This window comes from Platalea leucorodia (assembly GCF_965183815.1).
Source record: "Platalea leucorodia genome assembly, chromosome: 6".
Taxonomy (NCBI): domain Eukaryota; kingdom Metazoa; phylum Chordata; class Aves; order Pelecaniformes; family Threskiornithidae; genus Platalea; species Platalea leucorodia.
Window position 1 is genome coordinate 2668746 of NC_138828.1, and position 14119 is coordinate 2682864.

General features: G+C 52.7%; 1 protein-coding gene across 2 annotated transcripts in view; it reads right to left on the minus strand.

The window, feature by feature from the left end:
• Positions 1–11086: 11086 nt before the first annotated feature.
• The window catches only part of CCNI (cyclin I), a 32732-nt gene continuing 29699 nt past the window's right edge, over positions 11087–14119 (minus strand). Inside the window, exons 6-8 of one of the 2 annotated variants that reach the window (XM_082316218.1) lie at positions 13443–13673; positions 12419–12772; positions 11087–11196 (exon numbers count right to left, since the gene is read on the minus strand). In XM_082316218.1, the coding sequence (XP_082172344.1) occupies positions 11176–11196; positions 12419–12772; positions 13443–13673 (606 nt within the window). In that variant the 3' untranslated portion in view covers positions 11087–11175. Of the gene's footprint in view, positions 12773–13442; positions 13674–14119 lie in introns of both variants that reach the window. The other variant, XM_082316217.1, reaches the window with a different exon arrangement.

Here is a 14119-nt window from a genome sequence, read left to right on the forward strand (position 1 = left end):
AGAGGACTGTGTGCAACTGGAAGTTCAGGGGTGGGTGGAGGGACAAGGTGATGATATCATGTATTTTTCTCATCAAAACCAGCAGCAGTAAATCGTTGTTGCCCCCAAATTTGAACTGAGAGTCAGGACTGGATGTCAGCAGCTCGGGCGAGCGTCCTTGACTGGATCAGGTCCTCGGTGCTGCTGGCCTACCCAGCTCTCGGAGGGCTGGCTGCGATAGCCCTGTGCTGAAGGGGTCCCTGGGCCCGCAGAAACCAGCCTCGGGGAATTCCTGCCGTACGAGGGTGACAGCCCAGTCCCCGGTGTGGCTAAACCCCGGAGTTTAGTCCGACCCATGTTCCTTCCATCGCTAATGTGTTAGAGCAATACGAGTCCCACTGTTGCGGGAGAGGGAGGCGGGTATGTGTGTGTAGATAACAAAAGTTTAACTGACCTTGCATGCCATTACATTTGCATGATATTTTTAATTAGTTCCTGGTTTTGTTGTCTGACTTGATCGTGCTAGTTGGCTTGGATTTACTGTCACGCGCCGGCGTATTTTTACAGCCACCCTTCCAGTTCGGTGTAGTAGCTACCCGCTGAACGCTGCGGTGGGAACCGAACGGCGCTGCAGGTGCCTGGGAGAAGGACCGTTTCTCATGACTGCTTTCCATGTACTCGCCCGACTAAAACTTTTGAAATCTCACTTAAAATAGTACCTGGTTTCCAATGTGTACGATATTAGCAAGACTTAGCAGCCCTTAGGGAATCAAATGCCTGGGCAGGGGGGAAGACATAGCCTGCAACATCCTCTTAGGGCCTTCAGGAGGACTCTTGCACGCACTTAAATACAGACTCGCAAAGCTGCGGGATCCAGAATTCACATCAAGGGAGAGAGGGCGCCTGGACATACATCCCCCGCGGTCCCCACCGGCCCTCCTGCCCCAGGGACAATGTCCCACTCGGATGTCCCTTGAACGTGCAAAGCCAGGCCTTGCTCTGCGGCCAGCACGGTGTGGAAATTGGTTTGTTCAATGTGTATTTTCTATGCCATTGCTTTTCGGACAGAGCCTTTCCCTTCCTTCTCAAGAAGTGGCGAGCCATGCTTCCCCTATGACTTCTGGATTTCTTTCTCTTCTGCTGATGTACAGCCAGCATTGCCACTGCTCCTGGCTAGGTAGTCTCCGGTTTCTTTCTTTAAAGCACTCTTAAAAATAACTCACTCCACTTAAAAATAACTCTCCCCACCTATGTCTCGCACACTGCGGTTCTTTGCTTGTTTCTGGGATGGAGTTTCGTGCCTCTGGGGGCGGGGAGGGAAATAAAAAAGGCAGAATGATCACCTTTTTCGCAGTGTTGGATTGGGAAATGTGTTCGGAGGTTAGCTTTTGGGTCACCTTGCTTTTTAACCCCCGCTGCTTAAACATGGCTTTGGGAAGAGGTTATCCAAATACGATGTCTTGGACAGACAGTAAAACCTGATTGGAGATAAATAAGCTGGAAATAAAGTAGTTGAGCCTTTTTATCTTTTTGTTTTGTTGGGTTTTTTTTGTTCTGTTTTTTTAAATTGCGCCTCCTGGTCTTATAACCATAGTGCACTTTTTGTCAGGTTAAATAGGTTTGCTAGGGGGCTGTTTGGCAAAAACGGAGCTATGGTTCTTGGGGCTTCTGGCAAACCCAGCTGTAAAACCTGGAGTTATCAAGGAAGAAGTTTGGGTTCTGGCATGGGTTGGTTACAGTCCCATCATAGGCGCATCAGGGCATGCTTGTGGCGGTATGCTTTGCTGTAGCTGTCTCTGTGCGAGTCCTCTTTTTCATTACCAGCATGTTGTGCCAAGCAGAAAACTTAATTTTAACATTTATTTGTCCTGCTTCATTTAACAGCCTTTCAATGGATGTTTGGCAGGGGAAATCAGCTGAGTCTAGCTATGCCTTTTTTTTTTTTTTGACAGAAAGCTGTGGCCAAGTGCATGCATGTATTTTTGGTTGGGTTTCTTTCTCCAGCAAAAAGCAAGCTCTTTTGGAGAAACTGGGAATAAACTGTAAACTTGCAAAAGTTAAAGGTACTGTTTTGGTTTTTTGCCAAAGGAGACATTAATGACTTTTTTTTTTTTTTCCCCCTCCTTAAACCCCTGGGCCATGTTTAGCTTGTGACTGCTGCACTTCTTTCTTTTCTTTACTTACGCCTTTTTTCACAGTAGCCCCTGATTCTGCATGGAGTAAATGATACACTCAAATCTAGTTGGATGGGCTTTCACCTTTGCATGTAAGTACAGCAGTAAGAGACTCACCCTTTCTGCCTCAAGACTAATATGAAACCAGTTGTGTTTTTCCGGGGGGGGGGGGGGGGTGTCTTTAAGTCCGCTTACTTACAAGTGGCATTGTCAAAACTACTTTAAAACTTCCTGCAATCATCTGCTTTTGCTGAGATGTTGAAAAGAAGCCATAGGGAACACGACACCTAGCTCCCGTCGCCCAAAGCAGCCCTGCCCAGCTCCTCTGCATGCTTGAAGCTAGCGAGGCAGCTGGGGACCCTGTGGTCAGACGGTTGCGTGGGCAAACGCCTTGCTGCAGCCTTTAACGCGCGTTAGACGGCGATGATAACTAGCTGATAACGCTGCATGTTCCTGACAAGGTGGATTTCAAACCTTAGAATACTCGAAAGGAGCAAGAAAGCACACTGAAACGCGTGTTTCTGGGATGATGGTGTACCCAGGGCATAGAACGAACGCCCAGAATGGGAAAATGAACAAAATCCAGGTTGCTGAGAGGGGCCGTGATGGCTCTGTAGAGAAGATGAAAAGGGTTTGCTCCCCTAAAACCTCACTGGGGTTGCACCGTTCCTTTCCAGGAGGGCAGTAAGTAGGAAGGTGCCCTTTGCGGTCACGGTCGTTAAATGCATCGCCTTGCATCTCCCGCGGCGTTTGGCGCTGCCGGGGAGCGGGGGAAAGCAGCGACTGGCACCCGCCCCAGGCTCCTCTGCAGCCTGAAAACTGCATCTCGTGTCACCCTCTCTGTGCGCTTCCGACGGCTTGAAATCCCGTCAAGGAGATGTCTATCTTTCTGTCTCCTTTAAGCGTGTCTTTACTTAACCTGACCAGTGTTTCTGCAGGTAGCTCTCATTCGGTTTCTCCTAAAACACCCAAGTGAGAATGGAAATGTCGTCTTGCGTGCGATCAGATCAGAGCTGTCCGTTTGAATCCAGTTACCGTTTGCCCTTCTAAGGTGTTAGAGGAGCGCGTATTTGTCTCTTCTCCGAGGACCCTGGTTGCGTTTGCAGTGTGTGATATCCGTGATGCTCTCGTCGGCGTGTATCAGCATGGAACTGTACAAATATGAAGGGTTTTTTAACTAACGGGAAATAAAGCTGTGAACAGCAGTAGAAATATTGTATTTGTATACATTTTTAATATCCTGATTGCCTTAAACTATAGATGTAGAACTTTATTACCTTGCTATTTGAAAATAACCCATGTTTGTAACTAAATAATTGTGTAACCTACGTACAGTGTTAATGCAAATTATATGTATGCATCTGTTAGATATTGTCACTTTATTTGATGTTAAAATATTTCGGTTTTTGAATTACAAATTGAATAATAACCTTATAGCATAAGCTCCGTTATTTCTTGTATGTGCTTTTGGTTACAAATAGTGCCAACACTTGAAGGGAGGAGAGGAAATATATTTTTACCCAAACGCTTTGGTCTTGGCGTGGCCTTTGTGAGTTTGTTTTGCCGTTGCCGTTCCGTAACGGTGCGACAGGAGGGGATGAGGAATCGCGAGGTTTCCCGACGGGTCGTTCTGCGCCTTGGCGATGCCTCTGTAGGTTTGTGCCGGTGTTTGTCCGTCGCTTCTTGTGGCGGTTGTCAGCTTGTTCTCCAAATCCGTCGGTGTCTCGAAAGGGGTCCAGGCCTCTCTGGTGTAGTTGGTTTATATGCCACCTCCCCGGTGCGCTCTTCCCTTCATGGCTTACTTTCTCTAAAATGTTGTTCCTCCTTTTGTTTTCCCCCTCTCGCACTTTTTCATTTCAATTCTGAACCTCTGTTTCTTTTCTTTTCTGTTTTTTCTCTTTTTCTGTAGCTTCTTCTTTATGTAACCGTCATCTTGCCAAAAGCCCCCACACCCTCTCTCCCCGTGGGCAGTAGGGCGCTGGAAGAGCCGGCGGCTACGGGCACCCCCGCCAGGAGAAGAGCCATCTCATTCTTCCATCACGTCCGCCCTTCTCTCCTTCCCTTTTTGTTTTCCACCTGTGCGTCTGAGGGTGCGCTGTGCTGTGTGTCTCTGTGCGGGATCTGTCTGCTCCCGGCACGTCTCCGACAGAATTGAGGCTACCGAAAATGGCAGAGGTAACGGCTGGAGAAGAGAGCTTGGCCGTCATGTCAAATATTGCACTGGATTAGTTGATCTTTTTTCTCCCTCCCCGTTTTCTTTCTTTTTGCCATAACACGCACGCGTCGCTGATGACAAATGGAACGACAGACTGTGGATGAGGGTGAGTGCGCGTAGCTGGAGGACTTCGTTTCTGCCGCTAAAGACCGAGCCTGGCTGCTTTGGACACCACAACTTCGGCGCGAGTACGTCCTGTGCCCCTCTGACGTGCGCCCAAGAGAAGTCCTTGCCTTGGGTGACTTCTTGTTTTCGGTACGCAGCCGCACGAAGCGGAGGTGGCTGATGTTGCGTACTGCTGCGTTGACAGAGCCTGTTCGGGACGGTCAAGGCCTTACTATTTTCTGGCTGATCTGCCTCTGTATGAGCAAAGTACGTATGTCTTGTACAACGGAGCTGCACTGACTTGTACTTAGGTTGAAGGCTTCACTTGATTTTCATGAAGCCTAATTAGTGATTTTTTTTTTTTAACCATTTTTGAATGTGGGGGTAGTTGTTTAACTTCATGACTTGCTTACTTTGGAAGTGAAGTCAGTCAAAAAGCTCGGAAAGTGCCAAAGTATTGTTTGAAGGTAGAAAACAAAGCTTGTCAACTTGGTGCGTAGTGACCTCTAGCTGGTTTGGGATGGGTGGAAGGAGACAGCCTGATCCTCTTTGGATGTTTTTCATGTGGGGTGATGCACTTATTTTTTTTTTTTTTAACCGAACACTAGTGACTTATTCTCTTCATCTGTGAACCTTAATCAAGGAATTGCCCTCCTTTAACCTGCCGTGGGAAAGGTACTGTTAAATCGTCTGGGGTTTGCCTCTTGCAGTCTGTGTGAAGCGCCAGCTGCCCGGGGTCTCCGCTGAAATCTGCTGGGCTCTCTTCAGAAGCACAATATTTCCCAGCGCTCTTCAGCGATGGGGTTGGATGGCTGGAAGCTCCCTCCAGCCAGGTGGCTGTTTTCCTAAAGCAGCAAAAAAACCTGGTTATCCTGGAAACATTTGCAACCGACTCAGTGACTTTATAGATCCGGAAAGATTATTAAATAATCTTCAAATATAATCGGAAATATGATTAAATATTGGCCTTGCGCATATGCTGTAACGGTTTACCTGGTACGTAAATGGAGTTGCTGACCGTTGCCCAAAGGGAAGGGATATGACTATTTGCGCAAATGTAGCTTAGGACAGAATTTGCGTTAACACCAAAAAGGGAGCCCGCTCTCCAGGCTGCGGCGGGCTCCGGTGGTGCCTGCTGAGCGTCTGCTCTCCAGCCACCAGTGCTTCCCCCGAGACTTCGCACCTTCAGCCTTCTAAGGACAAAACAGGGTAGCTAATGCCTCGCGGCTGGAGGCCTCGAGGGTATTGCTGGATTAAACCTTGCCTGTATTAATTCTTCTCTTACTCTGCAAAACTCTGTGGATGCTTTGCTAACTGGGAAGAGGTTGCACCGCTTGTAGGAGGGAATCCTTTTTGTTCCGATAGGGCTTAGGCAGCAGTGCTCGGTGTGCACCGGGCCACCCGTACCCAGCAAAAAGCAATGGGTCGAGCCACGTATTTTCTGAACTAAGTCATTAACTTAGCAGCCAAGGGCTGCTGTGGGGCTGGGGCAAGCTGGTCCTTCGGCCACCCCTGTGCCTCGTGCAGGGCGAGCGTCATCTCCAGCCCGGCTTTCTCTGTGCATGAAGGCGGTCACTGCTTGCTGAGAAAATGTCTTGCCCATTAAAACACCCAGTTTGAGTGCTGTGTCTTCTTTTTTCCCCAGTGTTGGTGCCTAGGCCAGTCTGCAGCGTCAGGGACAACCGCCGCGGGCCCGGGGGCCTCGCTGTGGCTCAGCTGTGCAACCCCCTCCGTGGTAGCCTCCAACTTGCCAAAATACCCTACTGGTTACTGGCCCAGAGGCCAGCGCGCTCACCGGATGGCTCCTGCAGCATCCTGCGCGGCAAGAGCCTCCCCGCGGCCCCTCTTTCAGGGAGGGAATCCTCTCCTTATGTTTCTCTCGTTCCCTAGACTTTTTTTTTTCAAATTTAAAAGCTGCAGCGTGGGTTTCTCTGGTGGCAGTAGGAGTCTAGCCTGTACCATCCCATCACTGCGCTATAGCCTCTCTCTTGAGATAGCCACTTGTTAATTACTTCACCGTCACGGATGGGCACAGAGCTGTTCTGCTGGGCTTTACCTCGTGTCAGGTCAGCCACGTTTGCTGCTGAGGGTGGTTTAGGGCACAGGCTCGGTCATGGGTGGCTGGGCATCGTTTACTGCGAGTAAGAAGGAAAAAAACCTACGTGGTGGTGGGTTTTTTTATCCTGTACCTAAAGAGTGGCTGCCAAGTGCTACTGACCCCATTGTCTTACCCATGTAGCTGTGCCCTCGGAAATCTCGTGTGTGACAGTAAGAAGTCGTGACCAACTCTGCAGGTTGGCAACGCTGAAGAAGTATCCTGAGGGACTCCCGTCCGCTGGGGCAGCCCGGGGCTTTTCGAGGAGCTCTCGAGACCTCTGCTTTTAGTGTTATTTCTTCTGCCCTTGGCAAGTGCTGGGCTGTACCGGAGGAGGCTGTTCCCCATCAGCCGGAGGGGCTCGGGGCTAGGTGACCCACCGGTAGCGCTGCTGCGTCAAGAAGGTTTGAAGAGGGGCAAACCCCTTTTGATGGTTGACTTCTAAACTCCAAATAGAAATTTTTTTAAAGCTTTGTATAAAGAGAAGCAGATAGGCACAAACGAAATGCCAACACTTATATAAACTGCCTTTATTTTGCAGCTCTAGAGTTTTGCGGTGCTGGTGCCTTGAGTCCTGCATGCAGCTCTGGACTTGATGTCTCCAGAAGGACATAGCGGAGTTAGAGAAGGGCACTAATGATAAAGGGGATGGAGCAGCAGCTTGCCAGGTGAGACCGCAGAGGCTTGGAGGCCTCAGTTTGGAGAGGGCAAGGCTGAAATGAGAGGGAGGCTGAGCCCCGCTGCGAGCTGGAGGTTGCAGCAGATGTCCTCTAGAGGTCCCTTGCAGCCTAAATTTATTTGTGATTCTGTGTGACAAAGTCTGCGAAGTTGTGATGGCGGTGGATGCTGACCCGCTAGTTACCTAATCGGTGCGACTAGAACCGGAGGGGCGCTCAGCTAGAAGGAAATCGGCTCAAAACTTGGAGTAACTTTTTTGCAGAGCAGATAGTAAACTTGTGGGATTTGTTGCCCCAGGTTGTTGAGGCAGATGGTGCCAGCAGAAGGGTTTGGGGTTTGTTTAGGGGCTTGTTTTTTGGTAAATTCATGGGGAAGCAGAGCCATAAAGAATTTTAAGGGCCGGTGCGGGAACAGAATGAAACATTTGGCATCCCCGTAATCTGGTGGTGGTGGATGCTGGGGCAGAGGGAGTGGGATCGGAGAGCAGAAAGCACATAGGGGCACTGCAAGTGGTGTTTGTAGCGAGACAGGCGTGCTGGACGAGGGGACGGGAACTGAGCTGAGGGAGTGTCGGCATGGGAAGGGGACAGCAGCGTGAAACCGCTGTTGGACAGCCCAGAGAGGTTACTTGTCACTCGGCGTCACCAAATGTTCCCAGCAGAGCTGGGAAAGCTGCTTCATCCACGAGAGCGAGCGGGTGCCCAAGTTGAAAATCATGCTTGTGAGCTTAACCCTCCTGTCAGTGCTGGAGAGTGAAAATGAACGTGAAGAAACGCCCAAAGCCCAGAGCTCGGAACGGTTTCCAGGTTGGATGTGCCCCGCGGCACAAGGTGGGGGGGTGCAGTGCCGTGCTGCTGCCGGCCGCCGTGGGCTGGGGCTGGGTCGCGTCGCGCCGGCCAGAGGGGGCTGAGGCGTCGACCTGCCTCCTACTCGAGGAGGAAGGAGCATCTCCCCCACGTTCAGCACCTGCAGGTCTCGTGTAAGAAATAAATACTTCATGAAGGGTCCCCCAGGCTAAGTAGGGTGAAGGAGCTGTATCAGCATCTGTCTGAGGCGCTGTTGTGGAGGAAATTGCAGAGAGGTTGCTGCTATCGTGTCTTCAAAGCAAACTTTCTGGGGCATTAAGGGAAGATGGGGTGTTGCGGAGACTAAGGGCTGCGCGGCATGTACAGGTGAGCTGGGACTATTGCTAGAAGGTGTTTGAAACAAGAAGCGGTGCTCTGCTAAAACTGGGCTGCCGGGCGCTCAGGTGCTCCCTGGGTTTTGGGGGACCGTGCTGGGTAATAACATGCATGGATTTATGAATGCGGTGGTTTTATCCCAGTGCTTGTGAGGGAGTTGAGGCAGCAGGGAACGGAGCCTGCGGTTTGAAACCGGTTTGCATTCCGGCCAGCCGTTCCCCTGACCCGCGTGCTTTGCCGGGCTCCTGCCTCCGCAGCGCGGACCCTGTGCTCAGCATCTTTGGCAGGTCTGTGGCGTGAATCATTAGGGTGCTAGGAAGCTTGTGGGCAAGCTGCATAAACACGAGGAGTCACGGGCGTCGGGGGATGTCCTCCTGTGGGTAGCAGGGAGCCCTGGCAGCGCTCCAGGACAGCCCTGTGTTCTGACAGCGGGAACAGCGCACGAGTCAGCCCGCTACTGTATTAGCGAGGCATTTGGACTGCGTCATCACCTGGGTTTTTGTTGGGGGAGGAGATGTGGGAAGTGGGAAATGGTTTTTCTCTCTGGCAATGCAGGTTATTTCCAAATCAGCTGGACCTTGCTACGCGGGGGAGCTGCTCTTGCTGGGATGCACCTCATTTTCAAAGGCAAGCCTGTCTTTGCGCATCACCTATTTAGCTACAAAACACCATAAATCTGTACACCAGCGCTGCCAGCAACGCAGTCCTGTGTTCCCCAGGCTCCTTACCGGCCCTGGCTGGCCTGGCACGCAGGTGGCCGCAGCACCAGCAGCGGGAGGAGAGCTGCAAAGCTGAAGACCACCTCGTGACGTTGCTGTGGTTGCCTGTGGAGGCCAGCGTGGCAGCCCTGGCCTCCGAGAGCCGGGCTGGCCGGTCCCCGAAACACGACTCGCCACGGCCAAGTCAGCCTCAGGGCGGCGGGGTGGGGTAAGCTGGCGCACTAAGCCTGGTTTTGTTGCCTGCGGCTCCCAGCAGAGCTGGGCACCTGCACTGGGGGCATGGGTGGTTTTGCAAGTTCCTCCTCTGTATCCTGCTGCACCCGTACGCCTCGATGGTGCAGCCAGGCTCTTGGGTGTATCAAGGTACCACGGGCACGACGGGGTGTTTCCTTAGTGGGTGCGTTCCACGTGTGGTGGGGGGTCCAAAGGGTGCGTTGAAAACGAGCGTGTTCACAGCAGAGGTAGAGGGGGAGAAAAGCAACGAGTCCAAGAGGTGCGTTTGCAGTTGCAGAGCCTGGGTTTTTCCTTTGGCATCCGGAAGAACAAAAGGAGGCGGCTGGGCAATGCAGCCAGCGAGCTGGCCCACGCACGCCCTGGGGCCGGCGCGAGGACAGCCGGGCAGCAGCCTGCCGGCGGGACCCTGCGGAGGTAGGTCTACCCAACGGGGGCCAGGTTTTGTCTGTCTGAACCTTGTTTTTCAGTTGGAGTTGCCTGTATCCAGGCAGAAGATAATGGCCGTGGATTTGTGTGTAGTGCCAACAATTAAAAAGGCATTTGCTCAAACTGGGGCTGGGGGAGCGCCTGTGTTTGGGACTGGGGAGCAGGAACGCTCCCTCGGCAGCCAGGGAGGCTGCGAGTCCTGCCTCTTTGGTGCGTGCCTCGCAGGTGCCCGCTGCCTTGGGGCTGCGGCTCGGCTGGCTTTGTGCAGCCCCGGAGGGCCAGCTCAGCAGCTGGCTCGGTCGCCGCGGGGCTGGCAGGAGCTGGGGACGTGCCTGCTGTGGGGCCAGCGCTGGGCCTGCCCTTGTCCCATCGCTTTTTGGGAGGAGAAAACGGTGAGAAGCAAAGCTCTTACCTTCTGACAGAGCGACTCGCAGCCACGGCTGCGGCACATCTGCTAGGGAAGAGCTGCTCCGGCAGCACCCAAATCCCTCTCCTGACGCCCAGCTTACCTCCCTTCTGTTCCAGGCAGGCCGCGCCAGCTGGCACAAGCCAACGCCGTGCTTTTCCCAGCCCCGCGCCAGCTCCTCTCCTTGTGCGCGTCCGCAAATGGGTTTGGGCCGTAATCCTCCCGAGTGCCTGCGTGCCGGTGCTGCCCAGTGGGAAGCCAACTAAAATAAGCTGTCGTCCTGCAAAACTCCCTCCACGGCTTTATAGCGCGGAGGCCAACAGCGTCAGTACGTCCGAGAGCCCCGGCTCCCCTCTCGGCGCCCGCAGCCGGAGCTCTGGGCAGCACGCACGCGCGCGGAGGCTCCCTTCTGTGCAGAACCCGCGGGTGCCTGGCTTGGCTGTCAAGGGGTGTGAAAATTACCTGGCTCTGATCTCCCCCGTGCCAATGTTGTTCTATCTAGCGTTGGAAATCGGGGCAGCTATTTTTGTTTGGAGCTGTTATGCTGTGTAACTGAACTGACTTGACTCCTCAGTGGGGCATTTCGGAATGCCAAAAAGGAGATGGCTACCGGAGAGGTGAGATGAAGCAGCGTCCCAGCCGTGCACCGAGTGGCCCGTGCTCGGCCTGGTGACCGAGGAGGGAGCGCGGAGCCGCCAGAGCTGGGGCTAAAGCTGGCACCGCTGCAGAGGCCCCGAGTTGGTTGTGCGACTCCGCTGGCACCCGCCTGCCCGGCGCCCCCAAAGCTGCTTTCTCCCAGGTCTGGCACGGAGCAGCTCCCTTGGGTAAAAGCGATCCCGGACTCGGGCGAAAAGCACAAAACAAGACTCGGAATCCAGGACAACTTTCTTTATTGCTACCAGAAGGCTTTCATCAGTACAATGGCTCCAAATACAATACCTTCCTCAGGGCTGTGGAGAGAGCTTACAATCGGGACAGGTCATTCTGAGAAACAGAGGGGTAACATTGAAGAGACAAGTTTTTAAAGGTTTTACTCTCGGTTAGAAGTTACGTGAACACAAAACTTGAGGGTTAGGGTCTTTTGGTTTGGTTTTGTGGCTGGTAAGTAGACACCTTTCAAACCTCAGGTGTACGTAGCTGCCCCAGCACCTCACCGAGCGGTGCTGGTCACACGCTAAGCTTATAAACATATGGGAAAAAACCAGACTCTGCAGAATTTAAGGTTTACGCTTGACGTAGAGAGTCAAGGCATGGGTGAAAACCTACACTGAGTGCAACATTTCTCGGTGCAAACAAGCAGAAATTACCGTTTTTGTTCTAAGTACTGCTTTCTGTGTTTGAAAACGCAAACTGTTTTAACTTGGCCAAGTCTCTGTGTAAGGTACGGTGGCCGGCTGCCCTAGTGTTCTTCTAGAGTACGTTCACACTCCTGTGGTTATTACTTAAGTGTGGAGCAGCTTGCCAGTGTTGTTTTTTGGTTTTTTTCCTGACTAACCTTTTATTTAAATCCAGTTTTTAAATATTACCACATTTAAACACCAAAGCGCTAACGAAACAGAAAAGGTCTTTGTCTTCAGAAAGGAAAAAGAAAGCTGTCGTGAAGGTCAGGGAGTACAGAACATCATGCACAAGACTTGCTGAGAATTAAGAGAGGAGCAAGCAGAGAGAGAGAGCAAGGAGCAGATGGAAATCGGATCAGAGAGGTGTTAGTTGGCTGGGAAACCTGGAACGACTCTGCACGACTGATGTGAGCTCTTGGACGTGGAGAATGGGTTACAATACACAGGAGCAGAAAAACAGTAGAACTGACAACACTAGAAAGGAACAGGTTTTTGCTACTTTTTTTGTTTGGTTTTTGGGTCTTTTTTTAGATTTTTATACTTTTTTGTGTTTTTAAGTGCTTAAATAGTGGAACTATAATTAGCCGCACAAGGAAAAAATTCAAAAAAGGGTTGGGATTTTTTTTTTTTTCTGTTTTTTGGCTCCCTTCAGTTCAGCCTGACAAGGTATGGCCCCTTCTCCCCCCGCTGCGAACACAGGATGCCAGGTTCTGCGTGGTTTCTAGAGCAGCTATGGCGGAGCGGGTGGTGCGCGCTCACGGCTACATAACAGACACTGGCTGCAAAGGCGGACAAGGGGAAACGTTGCCCTCCTGCCTCGAGACATCAGCGCCACAAACAGAGCCCATGCTTTCAAGAGCCACTACCTCCGGAGCGATGTCTTCGTTGTAGAGACGCTTGATACCGTCGTAGAAGTCGTCCACTTCCATCTCTTCCACTTTACGCTTGGCAGAGGCTTGCTTGCAACCGCTGGGAGCTGGCAGACGCTGGTAGAGCGCGGCTGTAGCTGTGACTGGCACTTCTGGCCTGCCGTTGTCCTTGGAGAAACCTGGCCCTGGGACAGAGGAGGGCTGGCATTTGAACGCTCCTCTGTTACAGGTCACCAGGGTATGCTGGAGGGGACTGTAGACATATACAGAATTGGGCGGCAGAGAAGACTGCAGAGTGGAAAGGTGATGTGCCACAAGCTCCCGGCAGTGGATCAGCTGCGAGCTATCCATCTGGAGCGGGAAGACAAGCAGAGACGCCGGCAGGGCGGGATTACTGCCACGGAGAGGAGAGGCTGTCAGCCAGGGCAGGGCTAGGGCTCTGAACACACCGGCCACCCGTGCGCCTCGCTTCTCAATGATACGCTGGGCGCGGGAGAAAGTAAGCGATAAAGGACCGAAAAGACCCCCAACATGGCGACTTTGTAAGATACAGACCCCTGCTGCTTCTTAGCCCTCACGGCAGGACTGGGGGGTAAAAACCTGTCAGATATTAAAAGGTTTCACTGCATGTTTTTAGCAGCTTGAGCGTTTGTCTTTCCAGTACTTGTCAGACCACCCCGTATGCTTAGAACGAACGGCTGAGCAGCTAGCTAGGATGCTCTCCCCGGTGTGTTACTTTCTCCCCGATGCAGAGAGCTCGTACGCATCAGGGCACACGGCTCCTCCCCGTGTCACCCGCTGGATGCAGTCAAGATCAAGACTTTGCGGAACTGTCCCAACAAACTCTCCCTGCAGGCTGAAGCACAACCATCCTCGCAAAAGCGGAACTGCAGGCAGAGAGCAGCAGCTAGGGATCTGAAAGGCCCGGCCGGCTCGGATCACCGGAGAACTGAGCGAGACGCAGCCTTCGGCAGCCCCCGGTCCCCCCCCGCTGCAGCGTGCGGTGCCAGCACCCCCTCACCTGTGCCTTCTGGAGCAGCTCGATGATGAGAGCCAGCCAGTCGGGGAGCAGCTTCTCCAGCTCCAGGCTGACGATGGCCAGCGCCAGCATGGAGCCCTTGAACTGCAGCAGCTGGTAACAGGCCATGCAGTGCAGCAGCTGCTTGGTGAGCGCCGCCACGTGCTGAGAGGGACTCAGCTTGGGCAGGATGGTCAGTAGCTGAGGCCTGTTGGACACCGCAACTGCGTGGAACTGGGGGGGGAAACAAGCACGTGAGGCAGCTGGCGTCACCGACGGGCAACCCCAGAGCAAAGCCAGGTCAGACCTCGAGAACGACATGCGACACGTCTCTGACGCACAAGGATCCTCCTGCTTAACCTCCAAGGCAATTTCCGCACCACAAAAAACCCACCAACGGCTTGGCGCAGCTTTTCTGGCGGGACCTGCCATCGTACGCATCATCGGCCTGGGGACCAGGCTTCTCGGGGCTTGGCAACAGGCTATGCCCTTCCACCCTTCTCTCAACAACGCAGGCTGGGCAGTTCAGGCGTCCTAGACAAAAACTCCTCCTCGAGCAAGCAGAGAGGATGAAATTCAACAGAAAACCTCAGGACACTTTCCGTCCTCTTGTCTTATCTCAGCCACCGATCTGGCTCTCTGGCCGTGCCTTTCTGTAGCAGGCCCAGAGCGCACCAATT